The sequence below is a fragment of the Mycteria americana genome, chromosome 10 (genome assembly GCF_035582795.1).
Source record: "Mycteria americana isolate JAX WOST 10 ecotype Jacksonville Zoo and Gardens chromosome 10, USCA_MyAme_1.0, whole genome shotgun sequence".
In the NCBI taxonomy this organism is placed as follows: Eukaryota; Metazoa; Chordata; class Aves; order Ciconiiformes; family Ciconiidae; genus Mycteria; species Mycteria americana.
This window is the reverse complement of record NC_134374.1, coordinates 10022831-10044056: the sequence shown is the minus strand read 5'-3', so window position 1 is coordinate 10044056 and position 21226 is coordinate 10022831. Positions and strand designations below refer to the sequence as shown.

At 47.6% G+C, this 21226-nt stretch overlaps 1 protein-coding gene and 1 long non-coding RNA gene across 3 annotated transcripts; one reads left to right on the top strand and one right to left on the bottom strand.

Moving 5' to 3' along the window:
- Positions 1–612: 612 nt before the first annotated feature.
- Positions 613–8762, bottom strand: LOC142415041 (uncharacterized). Of its 2 annotated transcripts, XR_012777278.1 has the most exons (6): positions 8724–8762; positions 6618–6699; positions 5882–6055; positions 5152–5305; positions 4201–4366; positions 613–2020 (listed from the first exon to the last, which is right to left on the bottom strand). It is a non-coding gene; the product is annotated as an uncharacterized LOC142415041 (long non-coding RNA). The 2 variants fall into 2 exon arrangements; XR_012777277.1 differs by lacking the exon at positions 613–2020 and having other exon boundaries at positions 4076–4366.
- Positions 8556–20272, top strand: FGF16 (fibroblast growth factor 16). Its single transcript, XM_075512986.1, has 3 exons — positions 8556–8832; positions 15341–15444; positions 19805–20272. Exons 1-3 carry the CDS (start codon positions 8556–8558, stop codon positions 20048–20050), a joined length of 627 nt encoding a protein of 208 aa, XP_075369101.1. The 3' UTR covers positions 20051–20272.
- The last annotated feature ends 954 nt before the right edge of the window (positions 20273–21226 follow it).

Here is a 21226-nt window from a genome sequence, read left to right as displayed (position 1 = left end):
GCTATACAAACACAGCAAAGGATGCTGTAAAATAAATATTTTGAGATCTCACATGAAACTCAATCTACCTGAAACTGTGATTACTATATACTGCATTTGTGTAAGGTTAATGCTATAGAAACTGGATTCTGTTAACTCCTGATTTCTCATGACAGATTTTAATGAAACTTATGTTATGAAACTCAAGCAGCTGTCCTGAAAAGAAAAACATCTCATCTGAAGGAGGTTAATGCATATTTCAGTGGGTGTCAATCAGATGCAAGCAAGACTGTGCTCTCTTGAATATGTCCTCCCTATCCTTTGGACGCTTGCAGAACTCATCAAAAATATGCCTTTCCAGTGGTTTTCATAACCAGTTAGTTCCTCTCTCCACAGAGATACAGTGATGAAGCAACATGATTTTTAGGGCAGTTGGTTGCTTGAATTCTCATAATTCTCACATTTATCTAGTCAAGTCTGCAAAGTACCTGGCTGCTTTTTTAACAACAGGAGAATAATGCTGTATTTTAATTAACTAGTTCATTAGAGAAAAGAACAAACCTAGTAAGGTATAAAGAATTTATATACAGAAAAGAATAATTACAGAATCATTAGCAAATCAGGTTATTTACATTTTTTAACATTTTTAATGTGTTTCCTTATACAAATTAACTCAGTACTATATAAATGAACTTGAGTAATGTTACTCATGTGAACCATTAGCAGCTAAGCTGAAAAGCTTCAGTCATCAAACATGCCAAAACCATAGCCTTTTAGCATAATTAGGAAAAGGTTTTTTTATTTATTTTATTTTTCCCTTTTCTGTCCCTCTGTTCTTTATTTTAGGATGTCCCATCTAATCACCCACTTCTAGAATAACTTTGAGCTCAGACTTCCTAACTCCACCTCACATGCTAATATATTTCAGTTTTAGCTCTCCAGTGAGAGAACCAGTGTCATTATCCTTCAAGATACAGAAAAGTTCAGCTACTGGGCCAAAAATCCCAAAGCAACTTGACCACAGAAAAATACAGAACTCTGTTCCAATGTGTAAATCTGTGCCTCAGCCTGGACAGTTCACAGTACCCGGAGTTGACTGAGGTATTTAAAAAACGCTCCCAGGTGATAAGGTGATAGCAAGAAAGCTCAATGAATCTTTCTATCTATGTTTAATACAGAAACCTACAGCCTTTTTGCAAGGAGAATGAATTTAAGGCAGCAGCACAGATGAAAATAACAAAATGATATGAGGATTAACTGATAATCCCCACAGGTACCACATGGGAAATTGCCAGACTATTAACTATGGTATGAAATATGGTATGAAATTGTTTGACTCGATGATCTTGGGGGTCTTTTCCAACCTAAATGATTCTATGATTCTAAGTCTAGCTCATAAACGAGCCTTACTGCAAGACGAATGAAAGAGAGAATAAGTGACATAACTGGTGAAAAGATCATAACCAAGAGAAGTAGATGTTCAGAGTCAGCGATGTAGGGATCTCCCCAGCGGCCTCTGAATAGGGTCTGTGATGTGACTACTGCTGTTTCATATTCCATAAATGATCTGGAAATGCTGTAGGTAGGTGGCTGATGATACAAAGCCATTCCCAAAAATGCAACCTAAAATTTACTCAGTGAGTAGGTGTTAAAATAGTAAATTTAATTCAAAGTTCATAAATGAAAAATAGTGTATGAGGAAAAAGCCATTCTCGCCGTGCTTTAAATCAGCTATTACCAGTCATGAAAGAAATCCTGGAGAAGTGGATAGTTCTCTGAAAAGATCGGCACAGCATCAGCAGTTGCAAAAAACCACCCTGTTAGGAATTTTTAGGAGAAGAATGAGAACAAAGCAGAAAATGGCATTATTCCTCTGTATAAATCCATAGTATGCCCATCTCTTCAATACTGAGTGCAGTTCCAGTAATTGTGGAAACACAAAGCTGCAGAAAGGGTAAGAACAATGGTGTACCAAAGCCGCGCAAGAGATGTTGGAAAGCCTTAGCATAGGGAAAACTTAAGCAAACCAGAGCCTTTCAACCTGGAAAACAAGAATAATAACAATTAAGTTCTAGACAAGCTGTTACAGCACAGAAAAGGTAAACAGCAATGATTATTTTAAAGTAGTCTTAACAGAAAAAGTAGGGCACCAACTCAAACTGGCAGGGAGCAAGCGGGTTCGAAAGCAAACAAAAGGAAGTTCATTTTCACACAATACCTAATGATGTTGTGAAACTCATTGCCACGGGATGTTATGGCAGCCAAAAATACAAGTGGGTTTCAAAAAAACGATTAGACAATTTTATGGAAAAAGGTCCATCAAGGAATATCAAAAACAATGATACAGCTGCAGCCTCCAGCTCAGGAAGGTCTCTAAACCAGAAACCACTGGAAGCTGGGAGGGTTTACCAAAGGAAGTATCACTCTATACTCGTCCTGTTTTCCATACACAAGTTATTAGCCATTATCAAGAGGCAGGATACAGGGCTAGACAGACCTTTGCTGTGACTCTTTTTTATGTTTGACCAATACTAACTGATGCAGATATAAACACATACCCCTCCATGGTCATGGATAATTCTGTAAAAGATTGCTATAGTTAAAAGACTTAGAAGAGTAACATAATAAATTACAGCATTTTTTACTTGAGTAGGACTAGAACTGGCTTTTGTGATTCCTTAGGTATGTTCTGAGCCTATGCTTTCCAGAGAGGAGTTATGATGTTATCCTCCTTTTTATTACCTAACTACAGCAAAAGAGACAAATCCAGTAGAAAGAACTAGCTCCAAATTTCAGCTGTAAGCCACACAATGACTTACATCCTGGTGACTGAGAGCTTCTTATCTTAAGAAACTCTGGAGAACTACTGAAGTAACTGTCTGCCAAGTTTGTTGAATATGGCCATGCCGCACAGGTGCTTTAAAACACAGCTTAAAACTTCCAGTCATGCTTTAGGTCTAGGATAGAATGTGAAGTCATGGTAAGCCTTCAACAACAGAGTGAAACGGTCCTTTAAGATCTTGTTCCTTACAGACTCCATCATCCTGAACATGCTTTGCAACTTGAATGGCCTCCTTATCTTCTCCTTCTCCATCAGTGAAAACAGAGAAGGAAGTGACTCACTGCTAACTCGGCACCCCACCACCCCTTAGCAGCTATGAGCCTATAAATCAGATGACAAGCCTGCTATAACACATTACTTACCACCCTTTTCTTAATTGTTTCCCAAACCATGCTTGGAAAAAAAAAAAAAATTAAAAAAGAAGACAACAATGAAGGGATTTTACCAGGATACCCTCATTCTAACTTCTATCACGCCCCTTGGTTCAAGAGCTGGGAAGGAAATGGTGCTGTCTTGGTATGAAATTACAGCATAAACTACAACACGAAAGGTACATGCAAGATAAAAACACTGTGGAGAGAAAAATTGTACATCAATCGGTAGCCACATGGCAAGTTGCATTGGTGTGTAATATACTGAGGGGTAGAATTACAGAGGTGCATATTCTCTGGTACACTTGGCCAAATACCGAAGGCCTAATGACTCAGTAGTCCTGTAATTCTAGCCCAAATCCCAAGGAAAAAAAGTTACAAATGGAGACGATTGTATTCTGCACCACTTTACACAATAAAGAAGCTTTCCCCACTCCTCATTCAGCATCTAGTACTTGGAGATGTATTAGCGTGAATAAGTCACGCTAATTTTGAGTCAGGACTCAAACTTGTGTTTAGCCATGCCAAGGAAAGGTGTAATTTTGCAGGGAGAATAAGGGCCTGCAATTTTCAAATGGGAACGAACCAAGGCAAAACTGCGTACAGGAGGGTCAACAAAGCTCTGATGTTTGTTTGCACGTGCATAACTTGTCCATAACTTGTTCCCCTAAGGACTACAGACCTTAGTTACAGCAATTCTCTCCAAATGGGGGTTCTTGTGAGTCAGGGGTGAGCCAGAACGATTCTGCTTCCTACTTGTTAATCCATACTGGGATTACTAACACCAGCTGATCCATGTTTGACACCAAAATAAAACCGTAACTGGATAAAACAATAACTGAAATAAACAATAACTGGAAAAGGTGGGTACTTCCTCTTTTGAAAATCACGTCATTTATTTAGGCACCTGATCCCAAGACCCAGGTAGGCAAGTCTGGAGCTTTATCCTTAGACCCTTACCTTCATTCTGCCACCAATTCTAAACTTGCCACAAAAATATATACGTACTTCCGTACACTGACTGAAATCCTGTTGCCTCATTCATGTTGCCTTCCATTAGAAATCCTTCCACAAGACAGAGCAGTGAGACTCCTCAGATTAAGGACTCTGGTTTGTTACGTACTTCTTAATGCAGTATCCAGCACAAACTAGGGTCTAGGGCCTGGAAGTGGTGCTACAAAAGATAATAATAATACTAGCTTAAGTAAAAACAATCAAAGATAAAAACCAATAAACCATCCTCTGCTCCCCTTAAGAAAATTTGTTTATTCACCCCCTCACAAAGGAGGTTGCCCTATTTATCTGCCAGGAAACCTCAGACATTCCTTGCATGTGCGACACAGATGGTCGCCACACAACAAAAGGCAGAAGTGCTCCCTGCACATGCACGGTGGACGTGTCTGGTTTCTGGATATACAGAAGCTTGGTCAGAGCTACTGCTCCAGCAGGGCTGGAGCATCCAAAATCCCAGACAAATACAGAAAGCCATCAATATCCTTTGAACAACATCTCTTAGTGGAAAAAGAGACTGTCTGGGAAAAAGGAGATGCACAGTGACCTTGGTTGTGAGTCTTAATTCATTAGTGTACATAAATTGTTTTGAGATCCCGAGATGGGAAATGCTAAGAAGCAGAAGCATTACTTATTAAAGCTCAAGGCTCTGTTGTTTCTTTATCCTCAGATATTCTTCGCATCTGATTTTTCATTTGTGGCCATTACTACTTCAAATTTTTTTCAGCTGTCTTGATCTTTTCTATACCAAATGGAACTGCCTGAGGCAGAGGATGTGCAGTATCTAGATTTGCTCATTACATTTATTTATCCTACTCTTTTCTAATTAATTTACTGCTTTGACCCCAGTCCTGCTCTTCCTTTGATTTTATAGTCAGTTATCAAATGTGACTGCTCTCCATGAATAGTAATTATTTTGGAAAAAAATGCCATTAATATTTTTATTACCTTGCTAAACATACACTTCTACAGTGTATGGGAAGGGGTCTGAACGGTCCATTTTAGCAAACGGACTATAAATATCATTGCCAATTCTTCTGTAAATTGAAAGGCAGAGCAGTTTGGCAGTAACCATTTCAGTTCCCAAGGTAGGCAATACAAGCTGTAATCAAAGAATAAACCTGGAGGAGCTACATGAACTGAAGCAAAGCAGAGTAGAAAATTAACTCTGTAACACGTTACATTCTGTGACACAAATTGTATACAAGTTTCTGTCCTCCTTCAAGAAACTACTAAGTGCAGAACTGTACTCTATGTAATACATGAAAAAAATCACTAAACATATTTCTTCTTTTGAAGGAGTTATTCTGCTTTCAGTATTTAAAATACATGGGTTTTTTTCTTCAAACAATACAGGATACAAATCTCTCTGCTTTTTCCTCAGCTTAGTAAAAACATAAATAAACCAGGAAATTAAAGGCAAAAAAAAAGAGAAGAGAAAGCTACCTTTTCCGCATCCTGTTGTGCCTAAATAGAACACGTAGTACCAGCCTCTACAACTTCTCAATAAAATGGATTGCAAACACTTCAAAAGCTGACCATAATCATGAGAGTTAAGCAAAGAATGTCAGCTTGGATGGGGGATTTCACTGCTTTTGTTATACATTAGTTAAGCATGCAGGTTTGTGGTTTTTTACTTTATGTTGGATTTTACTGTAATGTAATTGAACTCTGTTACCTTTTTCAGTATCCTAAGCGTCCCTCCAAGTGCTTGTATGGATTTGGGTTTAGGGATATTGTAACAGATCCAGAGGCTATTGAAGTCAGTAGCAGAAGCCTCTGCAGAGTTTGGTTAGTCCTTCGATGCAGAAACTGGTTTTTTCTCTCTCTTCTTAATACCCCTGGGATCAACCTGCAGACGTTCAGAAATAAGGTGACCACTATGAATCCAGAGGCAAAACTCACACTTACTTCAGTAAAACCAGGCTTTATAGAAAAGCATATTTGACTGTAGTAGGATCATTGACATTATATGAATTTCATGCATTACATTCACAGCATTTACAGGATTATGTCCTTAATAGTAATTCTGGCTTTGGGGTGTCCCGTCATTGTGTCTGTTCCCCCCCATCTTGGACCTCTGTCATTTTCACCAAGGCACAGTTTATTTCCCTCAGTTACCTCATCACACCTGAGTCTTCATATAGATACTACAGAAAGAAAATCATAATCTTTGCAGTGGGATGCTTGAACTCCTCAGACAGCGGTATCTCCATGTAACCATACGTGATAAACAAACAGCCAACAAACACACTTCTGTAGATTTTACTACCTCCGGAGCAGACTATATTTCTATAAAAAACACGGGTTTAGGCTTCATGTGTCAAGTCCTGCATCAAATACACCCCTTTTACAGCCACAGCTCTGACAGGAAAAACCACCCCCACCCCCCATTTAAAAACCAGATTCCTCACCCACTGCAGACACACGTGTGGGTGTCCCACGTCGTAATGTCACAATTTCCTCTGTATCTTCACAACAGAGCACTGCCTGGGCCTGCGAGGAGAGGAGGCTGCATGCCACGGCCCTTTCAACACTCCCACATATGGGGAGAAGCACCTCGCCGTGGGGTGAGACCCACTGAGGGGGCATCCACTGTGGGGGAGAGACTCTCTGAGGGGAGAGACCTGCTGAGGGGATACCCACCATGGGCTAGACTTGCTGAGGGGAGACCTGCTGAGGGAAGAGACCTGCTGAGGGGATACCCACCACGGGCTAGACTTGCTGAGGGGAGACCAGCTGAGGGAAGAGACCTGTTGAGGGGATAGACCCGCTGAGGGGATGCCCACCATGGGGGGGTCCCGCTGAGGGGAGAGATCTGCTGAGGGGATATCCACTGGGGGAGACACCCCACTGAGATGAGACCCACTGTGGGAATATACCGTGGGGGAGACCCGCTGAGGAGAGCACAACCGATACCTCAGCTCTGGCCCCTCATGCCCCCCGGATGAGGCTGCGGCCCGGGGCGTCTCCAGGCAGCAGAGCGGGCTGGGGGCAGTTGTGGGGGTTTGTCTGTGGTTCTCTTCGGCCCCTGGCGGGGCACGAAGGAGGGCATGCGCGACACCTTACTTCAGGGACATGAAAGCCCGGTCCGACTCCCCAGCCTACCGACGCCTCCTCAGCTCCCCGTCGGCGGGAGGCGGCGAAGCGGCGGCCACCCCGGTCCCCAGCGCCCCGGGCCGGCGGGGCAGGCGCGGGGCCGTGGCGCGAGCAGCAGCGCCGCCTGGCGGGCAGGGCGGCCGCGGCGGGGAGCGCAGGGAGGGGGCGGCCGGGGCGCAGGGGGCGGCGGCGCGGCCCTTCCCTCCGGCTCGCCCGCCCTCCCTCCCTCCCGCCCGGGCCTGTCTGAGTTCGTGTCCCCCCCGCCCGTCTCCCCGAGCCTGACTCCGTCTGTCTGCAGCGCGGCCGGCAGCTGCCGTTACAGATACGGTGCCGGCGGGCCGGGGAGAGCGCGGAAACACCTGTTTCCAACATGGGGAAGGTGGGGAGGGAGCCCACGGCGGGGCCGGGCAGCGCCGCTCGCCCTCCCTCACCTCCCGCCGCCTGTAAACCCGGCCGTAAAGCCCGCGGGATCGCTTTTCAAAAAGCTCGCTTTCAATTTTTACACATTCATCTGAAAAACGCGTCTCGAGCCCTCTCCTCACGTGTTATTTTTTCCACCGTGTCCGTTCGGGGTGGGGGGGGGGGTTTGGGGGGGTACGGCCGGGGCTGGGGCGGCGGCGGCCCTGACAGACCCGGCGGCCCTGGCAGACCCGGCGCGACCCGCCGCCTCCGTGCCGGCTCTGGGGGGACGCGGCTGCGGGGGGACGCCCGCCGAGGAGGGACGGGAGAGGGCCGGAGGCTGCCGGCGGTGCGGGGCAGCCGGGGCGGGAGCGGCGAGGGCCGGCCGCGCCGCGCTGCATCCCCGGGTGCGTGCGGGGGCTCCATGATTTCATCGGCGGCTTCGCGGGGACCTGCCAAGAGCTGTTATGCCTCACTGCGATGTGTAGCTTTTTCCTGCCATTTTTTTCATAATAAAAGAGGGAGTGAAGCTGGCTTTTTTTTTTTTTTTTTGAAAGGAAAAAAAAAAAAAAGCCAAATGGATCAGAGAAGAAGGGGAAAAAAAAAAAAAGCAATAGCCAAAGGGGATGCCAGTGAGGTGTGGCTTGCATTTAAATATCCAATATGTCAATGTAAGGGGAGTGTGTACGTATATAAAGTGCAGTTTGCATCCGACCGCGGGACACATCCAGCTATGGGAGGCGCGGGGAGCGCGGGGCCGGGCCGGGGCCGGCAGCGCGGGGCCGGGCGGCCGCAGCCCGCGCTCTGAGGGGCCGCTCCGCTCCGCGCCGCGCCCGCCCGCGGGCCGCGGCCCCATGGCCGAGGTGGGCGGCTTCCTGGGCGCGCTGGACCCCGACCTGCACGGCTTCCCCCCCGCGCTGGGCGGCGGGCTGCCCCTCGCCGACTCCCCCGGCTTCCTCAACGAGCGCCTGGGGCAGATCGAGGGGCGGCTGCAGCGGGGCTCCCCCACCGACTTCGCTCACCTCAAGGGCATCCTGCGGCGGCGGCAGCTCTACTGCCGCACCGGCTTCCACCTGGAGATCTTCCCCAACGGCACGGTGCACGGCACCCGGCAGGACCACAGCCGCTTCGGTAAGGGGCGCGGCGGGGGCGGCCGGGCCGGGCCGGGCCGGGCCGCCGCGGCTGGGTGGGTGCCCGGCCGGGCCGGGAGCAGGTGCCCCGCGTACAGAACTAATTACCCCGCTAATATAAATCATCCCGGGACGGATATAATTAGGCTCCTAAACAAATGCGCTCACTCCCCAGCAATGCGGGAGTTTTTATTTCCAATTTCCTACTCTCCCGGCGCTCAGCCTTTCTGCAGGTGCACAAAAACGTGCCTCAGCAGGGGAAAAAAAAAATTAAATCAAAAAAATTTTTAAAAGAAAATAAAAAAAAAGGGGGGGGGGGGCTAGCTCTAGCTGTGCCTCTGAAGTTAGTGGTGAGGGAGGCAAAAGAAAGGAGGGAGCACGTTGGAAAAAGAAATTCCTAGCTTTTTCTTTTTTTTTTTTCCTTTTTTTTTTTTTTTGGCCTCCACACATATTTGTGAGCTGATTTCTTTTACTTGCATGAATTTCATTAGAGGAGCGTTTCCCCAAAGCGGGCAGGGATCGGTTGGCTGGATGGGTGTCAGAAGCTGGGTTTGGGGAGGTTGTTGGAAAGGAAAGGGGAAGCTGAAGGGGGAAAAACGCTTAGGGGACCTCAGAAAGAAAGGAGAAGATGGAACAATAGGCAGAGCACCATGGATTTACCTTGCCGCCCGGGATACAGCTGGAAGACTGCAGCGCCTGTATCAGTGTCACACAAGAGCAGGGATCTCTAATGAGACTCTATGTAATCTTCAAAAAATGCATCCCAAGCCACAGGCGAAGTACAGTAAGTTTGAGCACAGCTAAGAAAAATTCCCGCTACTTCAGCATCTAGTGCAGGTGTCTGTGTAAGCTATCAACAAGTCCTATGCCAGTGATCTCAGCTATGTTGTCAACAGGTTGCAAGAAGTGCTCGCAAGACTTTTTATAGTTTTCATGTGATTTAACTCCTCAGTGAAAGCAATTCTTTTTTTGCCTTTACTTGTTTGCAACCAGTCCTTTCTGATACTTCAGGAACGCCGCTGCTGTTGTTGGTAGTTTAAAGCAGGTTTTTGGAACAATTGGAGAAGCTTACCTCCGTACTGCGCTTTCCATAAACACCAGGTGTGTGCGTAGCATGTCCCTGCCTAAATCAACAAGAAAGTCATAACCCGCAGGTCAGAGTCAGGTACTAATAGGCTCGTGGGGCAAGCATTCTTAAAAGACCTGTCTTTCGGGAGGTAATTAAGCTTTTCATGCTGCAATAGGTGATGGGTTTCCACGTTAAAAGAAACTGAAAGCAAACCCATTGCATCTGTTTGGTTTTAGTTCAATCTGCCACGTAGTATTTCTATCGGTTCTTTTTACTTATCTTTATACAAGTAAACGGCCAGTTTCAAATGGCAGCATTTGTCTCAGTTCCATTTTTTTATAAAGATTGAGTAAAATAAGTGTATTTCCAAACACACTTTGGAAAAACGCGTTAAATGAGCTAAAACTTTTCATGAATTTTGCACGCTTAAGCTTAAGTCACACAGTGCGTTCAATAAATCGAAACACTGGCATTCCCTAAGTGTTTTAGCAGTCAGCATCCAGCTACGTAAACTAGACCAGACTTCAGATATAAAATATTATAGTTTTCTGCTTCAGGGTTTTCCCAGAGGCAGTGTAAAATAAATAGTTATTTGTTGTAATTGCAAGACAAAGCCCCAAAGGATTAGGCTGGAATCCTCGTGTTCAGATAAAGTTGGACTAAACCTCGCTTCAGCAGAGACTCAAAGCAATAACGTATTGGCACACAGTATTCACCATCTGCATTCAGTAGCCATGAATATTTAAATTCCAGTGTTACTGGTATGGTTCGTATTAGGATGTCATGTATCAATGCATTCCTAAATTTTGCATGCAGCAGTCAGAAAGCAGTAACTTATTACAGAAATAGGCAGCCTGAGCGATTCTGGGGAACTACAAAACTGTGGTGAGGGATACAGAGCTAGACGAGGGTTCAGGGTAGCAGTTTAAAGCTGCCTAAATCTAGGGGCATCTGGGGAATTACTTGGAAATCCACTATGGCGGTTTGGTGGCTCAAGCCCACACGGCTGGAAGGTGCTCCCTGATTATCATGAGCAGATAATTAATGTGCTCCGTGGATGGCCGCGACACCGCAGCAGAGGCACGCGTCCAGCTGCAGATGGGATGTAGGGTGGAACTGGACTTTGCATCCCTATCTCTTAATACTGGAAGGGGTTCAGGAAAAGACGGACAGTATCTGCACCCTCCCATGCGCAGCCATCCCAAAAGTTACCAGATGTTCAAGACATCCAAGTCTTCCAGAGAAGAAAATAAAGAGCCAAAGCCCTGGTGATGCAGAACAGAGTACCGAGGTCCTAACGGCGAGGGCTAAGGGAGGGATTCTTTTGCGCCACAGCATTCAGGGGATGTGCCCACAGGGAGGTAGCAGCATCGTCTACCCGCACTGCCTGAGCAACCACAGTAACTATTCCCTCTCGTCTGTCGAGGACTGGAGCGTTCCTAAATAATAACTGTCTTCTGGAATGCGATATTTTATACTTGTAAAAATACAGATTCATGCAAGAACAATGGGGCACAGCTTATTTTTCCTAGAGGAGGCTTAATGCAAAATTTGGTGAAGCCCTCTGGGATCGTTGGAAGAAAGCTCATTCTCACAGTAGAGAAGTGCCCAGATCTGCTCTCTGAACTGGCAGCTCTGCCTCCGTCATCCCAGAAAGAATAAAGTGTTTTCAAAAATGTATCTGTTCTCACTGCATCTGCTAAGAACCTTCCTGTACAGAGAGATAACGGACAGTCAAAATCTGGAGGGGGTTTGGACTGACATTAGTGCCCCTATGAGAATCCTTCTGAGAATGGAACAGAGATAAATTCGCCAGGAAAATCCCTGCCGGGAGGAATTGCTCCTTTTCTGCCTCGTGTCTGTTTTACAGCAGCATTAAACAAGTGACACCAACGGTGCTACTCTTAACGGCGAGCGAGGAGAGAAAAAGGCCTTGAGTTTGTGCTGCAGACTAATAAAGGCAGCAAATGAAGCTCTTCTCGGGTACGAACCTGCTAATGGATCTGTACCACAGTCTCCTAGAGAAGCTGATGAAACCTCCAGAGAAAGTTTTGCTGTAGGTTTTGACATTCAGACCGTAGTGCACCTGTTGCTGAACAGTTGTTGAGGTTTTTAGCCGAAGCTTTAGGTTTGTAGCCATTAATACAACATCTGATGTTTCTGTCCCCCTGCTCCTGAATATAGTCCTGTAAGAAGAGACAGGTGCAAGGAGCTGAATTGTTCTTTGAGGGGTGGTTTAGAGTAAGGCGAGAGTGTGCGGGTCCGGCCACGGCAAAGCTCGGGAGATTATTCAGTGCTTTGGTGGTAAATGAATCCAGTCGGAGTCTTAATCAAATCTCTCCAAATATTACCTAGAAAGGCTCAAGGAACAAACAGAATGAATAATCAAAGCACAAAAAAGAGAGGCAAATGCTGTGGGAAAGAAAAAAGAAAAAAAAGGAGGGGGAAAAAAAAAAAAAAGGCATGTTCTACCACAAAAACACACCGCTACAATTGGAAAGAAAATTCTTGAGCTGGCCCCAGTGGCCGCTCCCTGTGCTGCTAGAGATCAGATGTACGAAGCTGCAATTTTGTCTAGCAATTGGAGTGAGTTAAGGACAGGATGGATATCCGCCCACATTTTTTCAGCCTTCACTCTGTCTCCTGACTTTTGTGGGTTTAAGTTACGTTCTTAATGCTATTTCAACATTCTTCCGTGCACGTCTCTAAGTGCCACTCAAAGATCAGAAAAGGGGAATATTGCAGGGGACGTTGTCAGAAGAGATTGTCACGGGCACACCTTGAGGAAATTTCATTTGCAAAACCAGCGAGTATTCACCCGATCTGCACCAGATGAGGGGTGTCTCACCCACCCTCTCCGAGAGGGAAGACACTAATGCTGCTCCTGGGTTGCTCCTTACCAGGTCTTTGGAGACCTGGGTTCATGTACCACATACAGAGCGTGCTGGTGGGTACACTCAAGAAAAGCTCTCGGTTTCCCTGCCTCAGACATCCCTCAGTTTCTAAATGGGACCAGCAGCATTTTCCTGCTTCCCAGTGTTATCCCACTGGGATAACACCAGGGGTGACAGAAGACAAATAAAAAAAAAATATGCTGGTGCTGAGGACTGTGTTTGTACCTGTGGAAGGTCCATCTACTGCTCTCCAGTTCTCAGATATTTTTCACTTGAACATCCACTTGTCTCCAGCCTGGGAAAGACTCCCCCATTTCTGGGTATCCCTGTACTCCTTTCCCGCTGTATTACTTTTTACACTCTCTCTAGTTGTTGTCAATCTTCCTTCACTCCCTTCTTTTCAAACAGTGGCTGTCGTCATTTCTGTCCTGCAGAGGGGAAAACGGAAGCACACAGCAGTTCAGTAACTCCCTCCACGTGTCCGAACTGGTGGGTAGCGGAGGCAGAAGACCACCCCTCATCCTACACCTCTTCCCTCCCTGTTCGTGCTTCTTTTCAGATAAGAAACCACAATAACTACCGGGGAGCAAGCAGAGCAGAGCCAGGGTCCTGGTTTGCCTGCCTGGCTTGGGAAGGCTGCCTTCCCTGCCTGCGCTGCCTGCTCCTGGCGTTTCTGAAGGCGATGCGTGTCTCCAGGCTGGGGTGTGTAGCTGGGCATATTTCAGCCTGGAAAATGTCTGCACTGGTCCATAAAGCATGTTTTCTGTCGTTTGCTTCCCTGTTTGTCTCGAGGAATTGCTGCTCCCAAGCCCGTATTTCATCTCCCCCCCTCCCCCAGCGCCCACTGGCTGCAGGGAGGGCTGGATTCGATGCACGAGCCCCAGAGTAGGCAGGGCAAAAGGAGGACAAAAAGTCAGGTATAAGGTAGGAAGACTAATTCTTGCACCCAGCTTAGCCGCCAGCATCTGACCGATGAGTCTGCGTTGAGCGAAGGGGGACAGAGGTGTCCATCGCCGTCTGGTCTGCCCTATATTTAGGGAGTCATGCAGTTATCGTCTGAGAGTTATCGCATCCCCGCCTGGCTGAGCAGAAGACACATGCCCCAAGCCGAGGGGTGACCGGGAGCTGCGACTGCCGCTGAAGTCAGCCGGCTCAGGTGGCCGCTCGTCACGCGGTGGTTTTAGACTCAAGGCATACTTTTAAGAGGAGCTCTGGGAAGTAACCTGATCAGAGCAGCGATTGCTCGGGACTGGATGTTTTGGGAGCTATATTAAGAGACCTGGAGCCACGCTAAAGGTTAGAGCAACTTTGTCCTCCTGTCAACGGAGACGTCTTGGCCAGTCATTAGATAGGATGGTGAAAACCCTCTTCCTTCCTCTGCTAATTAATTCAGCACTGGACACGGGCAAAGGCTGCCTATGACCCCTGGCTAGGGAGCGTGTGATGTCCAGAGTCTAACACAGTCCCACTGACGCCTCCAGGAGGTTTTCCTGTGAAGTTTGAAGGCCTCCACCACTTGCGATGGTGGCTTTGTTGACACCAGTTAAAAAGGCACCTACTTGGGGGCTGTTTGTTTTTTAAGTGCTTCACCAAGGGTTCTCCTATTACAAGTCTTTCCTCCAACAAAACAGCTGCCGTCCCCCTTACCGGCAGTGCGGGTGCCGCAGGCAGCGTGGCAGACCCCACTGATGTCTTTGCCCCTCGTTATTCAAAGTACCTGACACCATCGTTGTAGGCTGAAGCCCACAGGTAGAACGGTCGCTCTCGCAGGGCCGGGGGTGGCTGGGACAGACGCTGCTGGACCAGGAAGGAGCTGGCACGAGGCTGGGGCAGGCAGCAGGACGTACGGGGCAGGAGGGGGTTTCTGGCAGTAACGGTGGCAGGGGGTGACGGAGGAAGGACTGGCAGCTCCCCGGCTCCGAAGGCTGCAGAGGAAGATGCATTTCTGCCTGTGTATATTTGAAGTTGGATTTTACCCCTGTGGCTTGTATATACATTTGGGGGTGGCAAGTACCTCACTGGAGTGCCAGCATGAAGACGGCCCTCACGGACATCTCTTCTAGTGCTTTTTACTTATTTTTATTGAACTCATCACTGTAAAACATGTGGGACTCTCATCTCAAACCAGAAGCCCCATGGTGACAAAAATCACTCTCCTTTTGGTGAAGAATAAAACCCAGCGTGGTAACAGCCTTCTGAAATTTCTAGTGGGCCAGGCACAAGTTTCTACATCTGTCGTCTTGGTGATAATTAGAAAAAAAAAAACCCAAAACCCAAACCAACAAAACCTAGCAGACCTTTTCTCATTAGCAAAGGTAATTCCTCTTGGGCAAGTCAAATTTGCAATGCTGGGGAGAAGCCTAGAGTGGCATTCAGGAGATTGCACGTATATGGGACTATAGATTTAAAACTGTGCCGTTACAAATAAGAAAAACGGGGTCTGTAAGGAAGCTCTGCAAAGGTTGGGAAAGGCTGGTTCGCGTTAGTCACCGGAGCCTGCTGCCGGTTTTGTTCTCTGTATGATTTGGACTTCTTTTCTGTTTTAGGGATTTTGGAATTTATTAGCCTGGCAGTGGGGCTGGTGAGCATCCGTGGGGTGGACTCAGGACTCTACCTCGGCATGAATGAGAGGGGCGAGCTGTATGGGTCGGTAAGTTTAAGGTTTTGTGCTGATCACAACACTGTATAACATACACAGCAATACAGGCTGCGGGGCCTCATCGGTGTCACGAGCTGTGTCAGTCGCAGGCCTCCGAAGTCTTTGGGCTGCCACATACCTCCATCCTACCCGTGATACCACTGTTATAACACAAATGATATATATGAAATAGGGTTGCGGAGGGAGGATACACTCGTGCGGCGAGAGCCCGTGGTGGTGCCCAGTCCCTGGACACTGCTTGGGGAGCTGTGGGGCTTATCGAGGCTTTGCCTTTCAGAAATGGTGTGGCAACGGTCAACTAAAGGCAGAATGGAAATTTAGCATAAAACCTGGGGCTGCTTGTGTGTTTTCATTGCCTGAGTAACACATGGACTTTATTCTCCACGTGATCAGGATCTGCACCTATCTGCAGATTTTGCATTTAGATTATAGCTCTTTAACTAACGGAAGCTGAAGTTGTGGTCTGAGTGTTATTTTATTGTAACATTCTCTACAACTCCTTTTAGGAGTTTAGGGGAGTTGCTCATAATTTTCTAGAAGCGCCCTTTTCAGACTAAAATTTTCCGTGTTTTGCCAAAACCCAAGTGTAAACTCCTTGTTAGTTTTTTCACTCCACACAAATGCCCGAATACCTATAAACTGATGGTAACATCACCTGTAGCAGATTCTGCCTCATCCTGTGCTGCTGTAGGACAGAGAAAGCAGAAGACCCCCCATTTCCAGTCCAGGCTCAGGTTTCTAGTGGCAGCTTGTGAGTTTGTCGTTTGCTCCCTCGGTCTGGGCCATGCCCGCAGAGCCGTGGCTGGCGGGTTGCACTGCCGCAGCCGCGACCGGCTCAGGTCCACCTTGCCGCTTTTCTGCCCAACGTTACTGAACCTGCACCACCCTGTAAACTGCACGCGGAACGCGGGCAGGTGCTCTGACGAGCCAGCCCCAAAAAGAGGGTGTACGTCAGGGTTCTGCTGAATGAAACACCCGCGCACGGAGGGAACGCTTCTGCAAAGCTCAGCCGGGACTGCGGGAAGGGGTGCTGTGAAGAGCTTTGGCATCACAGGTAAAGTCTCCATCAACCTGAAGAGAGCCAAGCTCTCCTCTGCTTCTTTCTGTTTAATTAAGTGTTAAGACTTGCAGTCAAAATGTCATGCCTTAAGAACTGGGCAGAGGTGCTTCCTACAGGTTAATTTAACTCAATTCCTAATTATTTAACTCAACGCAATATAAAATAGTTATTTCTGGTTAGCTAGAGGAATAACTTCTATTTTGAAAAATTAATTGCATTCTAGATAGCCATTTTTGAGTTTCCTTTTCTGTAGCTGCTGCACTTCATTGTGCTTTTTCTTCAGATGCCCCATTGCCTTTAATTCAACCCATCACCTGTGTGTGATTTTTTTTAAATGCCTCTTTCTAGCTCACAACACTACTCTATGTGAGGATACTGGTTTTTAAGGATGGATCACAGTAAATTTAAAATGAAATAAAATAAACCAGTTTTAAACCAAAGTGGAAGGCACATACTTCCTCTAACCGAATCAGATCAATCTCATCGTGTAGAAAGTTAAACTCCTGTACTCTGCATGTAGAGCAACCTTCAGAAAACCTTTGCTTAGCAAACAGTAACAGTAAACCACCAGTTTCATCATCTTTTCTTCTCCCATTCCCATCTGAGATTGCCACAGATCCTTTCACTATTTAAGATGCAGTTACTGATGTTTATATGAGATAATCAAATACTGGCATGCACCGACAACTGTTCTTTTTCCACTTCATTTCTGTAATAACATCTACCCTAAACAAAAGTTGAATGCGGAGACAGCGGTTAAATTACAAATCTGCAAGGCAGATAAAAAGTAAAATCATCCATAAAACACAAAAAATCTTAAAGCAGGCTTCAGAAAGCAGGGCTGGAGCCTCCACCCGCGCAGCAGCTCCTCTCCCGTCAAACCCCAAGGCTGCTCAGCGGCTCCTGGAGTCGCAGCTTTTACTCGTGCCTGCTGCAAAGGAGGACAGAAGCCTGCCTCTTCCCTTCTGTGCTCTCAAACCCTGCAGCTCTGATTAGCAATCAACAGTTTCATGATAGGTTAATTGCATTTTAGGGCCTGTGTTCGTGTTACGACACAGAAACAGAAATAGGATAAGATCTTACACCACTTCATCTGGAAACAGGGTTGACCTGAAGACATAATCATGGGAGTTTTCTCTCTGTCGTTGCATCTTGTGCACCAGACAATACAGGGACCGGACGCAGCAGGGACGCAGTCAAACCACTGATCCAAACTGCGCAGAAGTCACGAGCCAGGTCCCCAAATAACCCTGGAGTTTTAAAATCTGGATACGTGGGTTGTACAATGATGGCTTTTCGAAATCGAAAGCCACTACAGTATTCTTAATTAAAGGTCCATAAAACAGCGCCTAACAACAGCATTAGCATTACAATGGTATTTTAGGAGATTACAGCACAGCGGTATTTTTAAATTTTCAGCGAGTTTATTATTTCCCTCTGTGCCAGTTGTGCCTGATCTGTGCGTTGGTATAGCCAGAGCCAGCCATCCCCGCAGCGACACGTGGAGTCCCCTCGGGACAGACAGCTTTTCTGCCTGTCCCTGCTAACCTCGTGCCAACGTTTCTGTTAAGCTTTCCACCGATTTCAGAAACGCAACTAATACTCAGAGCAGCAAACGTCGCAGGCAGCACCTCGCACGCTGCCTGTACGGCATCGGGCTCAGTGGGGACATCCCGGGGCTTGGCAAGAAATAAGCCGCACCTTGCAGAGTCACCCCAGACTCTCCAAACATTTTACACAGCCACTGTACCTCCAAACAGCCCAGGGAAGCGGGGGCAAAGCAGCAGCGCACGAGTTCAGCCGGTCAGCGGTTTCCAACACGTTCCGAGTAGATGGCATCCTTGGGGAAGAAAAAAAAAAAGTCTATTTATTGACAGATCTGGGAAGAGAAACCCACGGTTCCCAGTTCCCCAGGTCTCAGGTGGCAAGGGCTGTGGCGTAGGCTTCTGGAGGGCTCACGACTCACCTCGGGGTTTATTTAATTAGCAGCAAAACATTCAAAACAGGTTCTGAGCGCAGGTGAGCTCCTGGATCGTATTACAAAACATCTACTGCAGGCAATAACATTCACTTAGCACTCTGTACGCCGTAGGTAAGACGCATTCCCTACCCGAATAGTTTACAGCGTAGGTACAGTGTTTGTAATATTATAGCATCCTACGGTCGCAGACCGCCTTTCATCTGAAAGGACTCCCACGTCCCCCCCGGCAATTCCCCGGTGGGATGGGAGGGGATGGCGGGTCCCTCTGCGGCACAGCACGGCGGTGCTGGCAAAGCCACCCACGTCCTCGCGGGGCAGGGGCCCGGCCCCGCTCCTCGCTGCGGCCGGGCACGTCCCTGTGGCTGGCACGGGGGAGACGGGAGGGAGAGGGAAGGAGCGACGGGCATGAACCGAAAAGCCACCGTCGAACGGCCGCTGCCGACAGCCCCGGTTGTAAGGGTTGGAGGGAAGGGCTGGTTGTGGCCACGGTGACGCCATCCTTCCCCCGGCCCAGTGCGGGATACACGGGCCGTGGACTGGCACACGCTCATCACGTCACCTATCGCTGCCGTAAATCTTCCCCGGGGTTAGACGTCCCCGGAGCGCTGCTCCCCATCCAGGCCTCCCCGGGTCTCGCTATGGCCTCACATCACAGCTATCTGGCGCTTCAGAAGATGAAAGGCCTGAGGAATGCTTTCATTCGCATTGCAGTGTATACTGTGATGCGCCTTGAACTTTCAAAGCGGTGCTGGCTCCTGTTTACACCCTTCAGATGCGCTGCCCGCTGCTTCTCCCGGCGTTGCCTCTCGCCTAAGAGAGCATTTCTGGTTTTCGATGTGTGCGGTACCGGTGGATGGGGCTGCTACGGGGGGACGGGGCTGCGGGCGGGCAGCCCTCCGCACAGGACATGGCCCTGCCAGGCGGCTCGGCCGCCCCAGCAAGCTCCAAACTCCCCCCCCATCACAGAGACCTGGCTGTCGGGTTTCGAGTTTTGCTACGGCCCTGTTTTATTTTTTGAGGGGGCACCTTTGCAAAACGCACACCCACCTTCTCCTCCTCCTTTTGTCTCCTTCCTCCTCCACCTTCAGAGGTCTTTGGGTCCCGGCTTGTACCGCTTGTGCCCGTTCCCAGCTCTCACCCCGGGGCAACGTCGCCGGCAGTGCAGTCCTTGCGCTCAGGGGAGCCAGAAGGATGTAGTAGCTAGGAAAATTAGAGGAAAATAAAGTGAAGGAAGGAGGAAAAGATTTCTTTTTTTTTAATTTTTGACACAAATGTCTTTTTCTTCCCCTCCCGCCTCCGCCCCACCGCAGAAGAAGCTCACACGGGAGTGCGTTTTCCGAGAGCAGTTTGAAGAGAACTGGTACAACACGTACGCCTCCACCCTCTACAAGCATCCCGACTCGGAGAGGCATTACTACGTGGCTCTGAACAAGGACGGCTCCCCCCGAGAGGGGTACAGGACTAAGAGACATCAGAAATTCACTCATTTTCTACCCAGGCCTGTGGACCCTGCCAAAATACCTGCGATGTACAGAGACCTCTTCCACTACAGGTGATGTTTCCTGCAGCTGCCCCATCAGTGTACATACTTGGGCTCCCAAGCTTTTTCCCAGAGCACTATATTAATAGTCATTCCATCATTCCTGTAAGCGTAGATGACATAGGAAAGCACTTACGTTGAATTCAGACACTGCTGTTCCTCCTTGTTTCAAGCGTATATCGAACCTGGGTTATTTATGGGGGTGGGGGTAGGGGAAGGGAGGGAACCCTACATATAATCTTTCGTTTTCATTCACTTTCTTTACCCGGTTGCTACAAGAGAGGCCGAACATTCAATGTTATGGTTGCTTAAAGGAACAAGCAGGCGAGCAAACCTGATCACCGGGGGGAGGGGGGGGACGACACTACAAATGAAGAGAAGGAAAGAAAACTAAAGACCACAGAACTGCTGCAGATGCTGCTGCTAAGCTCGGGATGGTTACCTGCTCAGAAAAAGCCTTTCGAATGGTACCCTGCTTCAGCAGCCCGGGAGTTTGCTACATGGATGATGCGACATGGACTGGTCCTGATGCGAGGGGTTTTTCCTGCTGTTGGGGTGGGAATGGGGTGAGGAACATTATTCAGATGTAAGCATGGATACTGTGCATAAGGACAAAACTATTTATAAAATGTATATGATATTTATTTTATATATTTATTTATTTCAAAATAATTTTATTTTTAATGAGAGATGCTATGACCGGATTTTCATCAGGAAGAATAAGGTCCTACTGAAACAGGAAAAAAAAAATGAGTTTTAAGAGCTTATCGGCAATAAAATTGTCTTTATATTGTAGATTTCTTGCTAGCCCTTTTTTTTGGCGCTCCGTAACAATTAACGCAGTATTTCCCCATCAATATGAATATTAAGACCACCTCTAAAAAGGCTTCGTATGGTAAAGATAAATTACCTAAACCCCAAGCTCTTGTACAAGGATGACATCAAATTACACCTGGAACAGAACGCGACCCTACTGAAATGACCGGCTGGGTGTCCAATGAACCTTAATTTCCGAGAACCGCAACTCCAGCCCTCTTCTTTCCTTTGATACGGGCAAAATAGGTCCTCGGGCGATTCCAAGCACCGGGCACGGCTCAGCGTTCGTAGCCGTCGGATGGGATCGCCCCAGAACGTGCGTCACCGTCGCTGCGAAGGGAGGAACCTCGTGGGCACGGTCGGCATCCCCGGGCTC

Coding starts and splice junctions, on each gene's coding strand:
- FGF16 (XM_075512986.1), top strand. CDS start 8,556: ATGGCCGAGGTGGGCGGCTTCCTGGGCGCGCTGGACCCCGACCTGCAC. Junction 8,833..15,340: donor GCAGGACCACAGCCGCTTCG/GTAAGGGGCGCG, acceptor TTTCTGTTTTAG/GGATTTTGGAATTTATTAGC. Junction 15,445..19,804: donor GGGGCGAGCTGTATGGGTCG/GTAAGTTTAAGG, acceptor GCCCCACCGCAG/AAGAAGCTCACACGGGAGTG.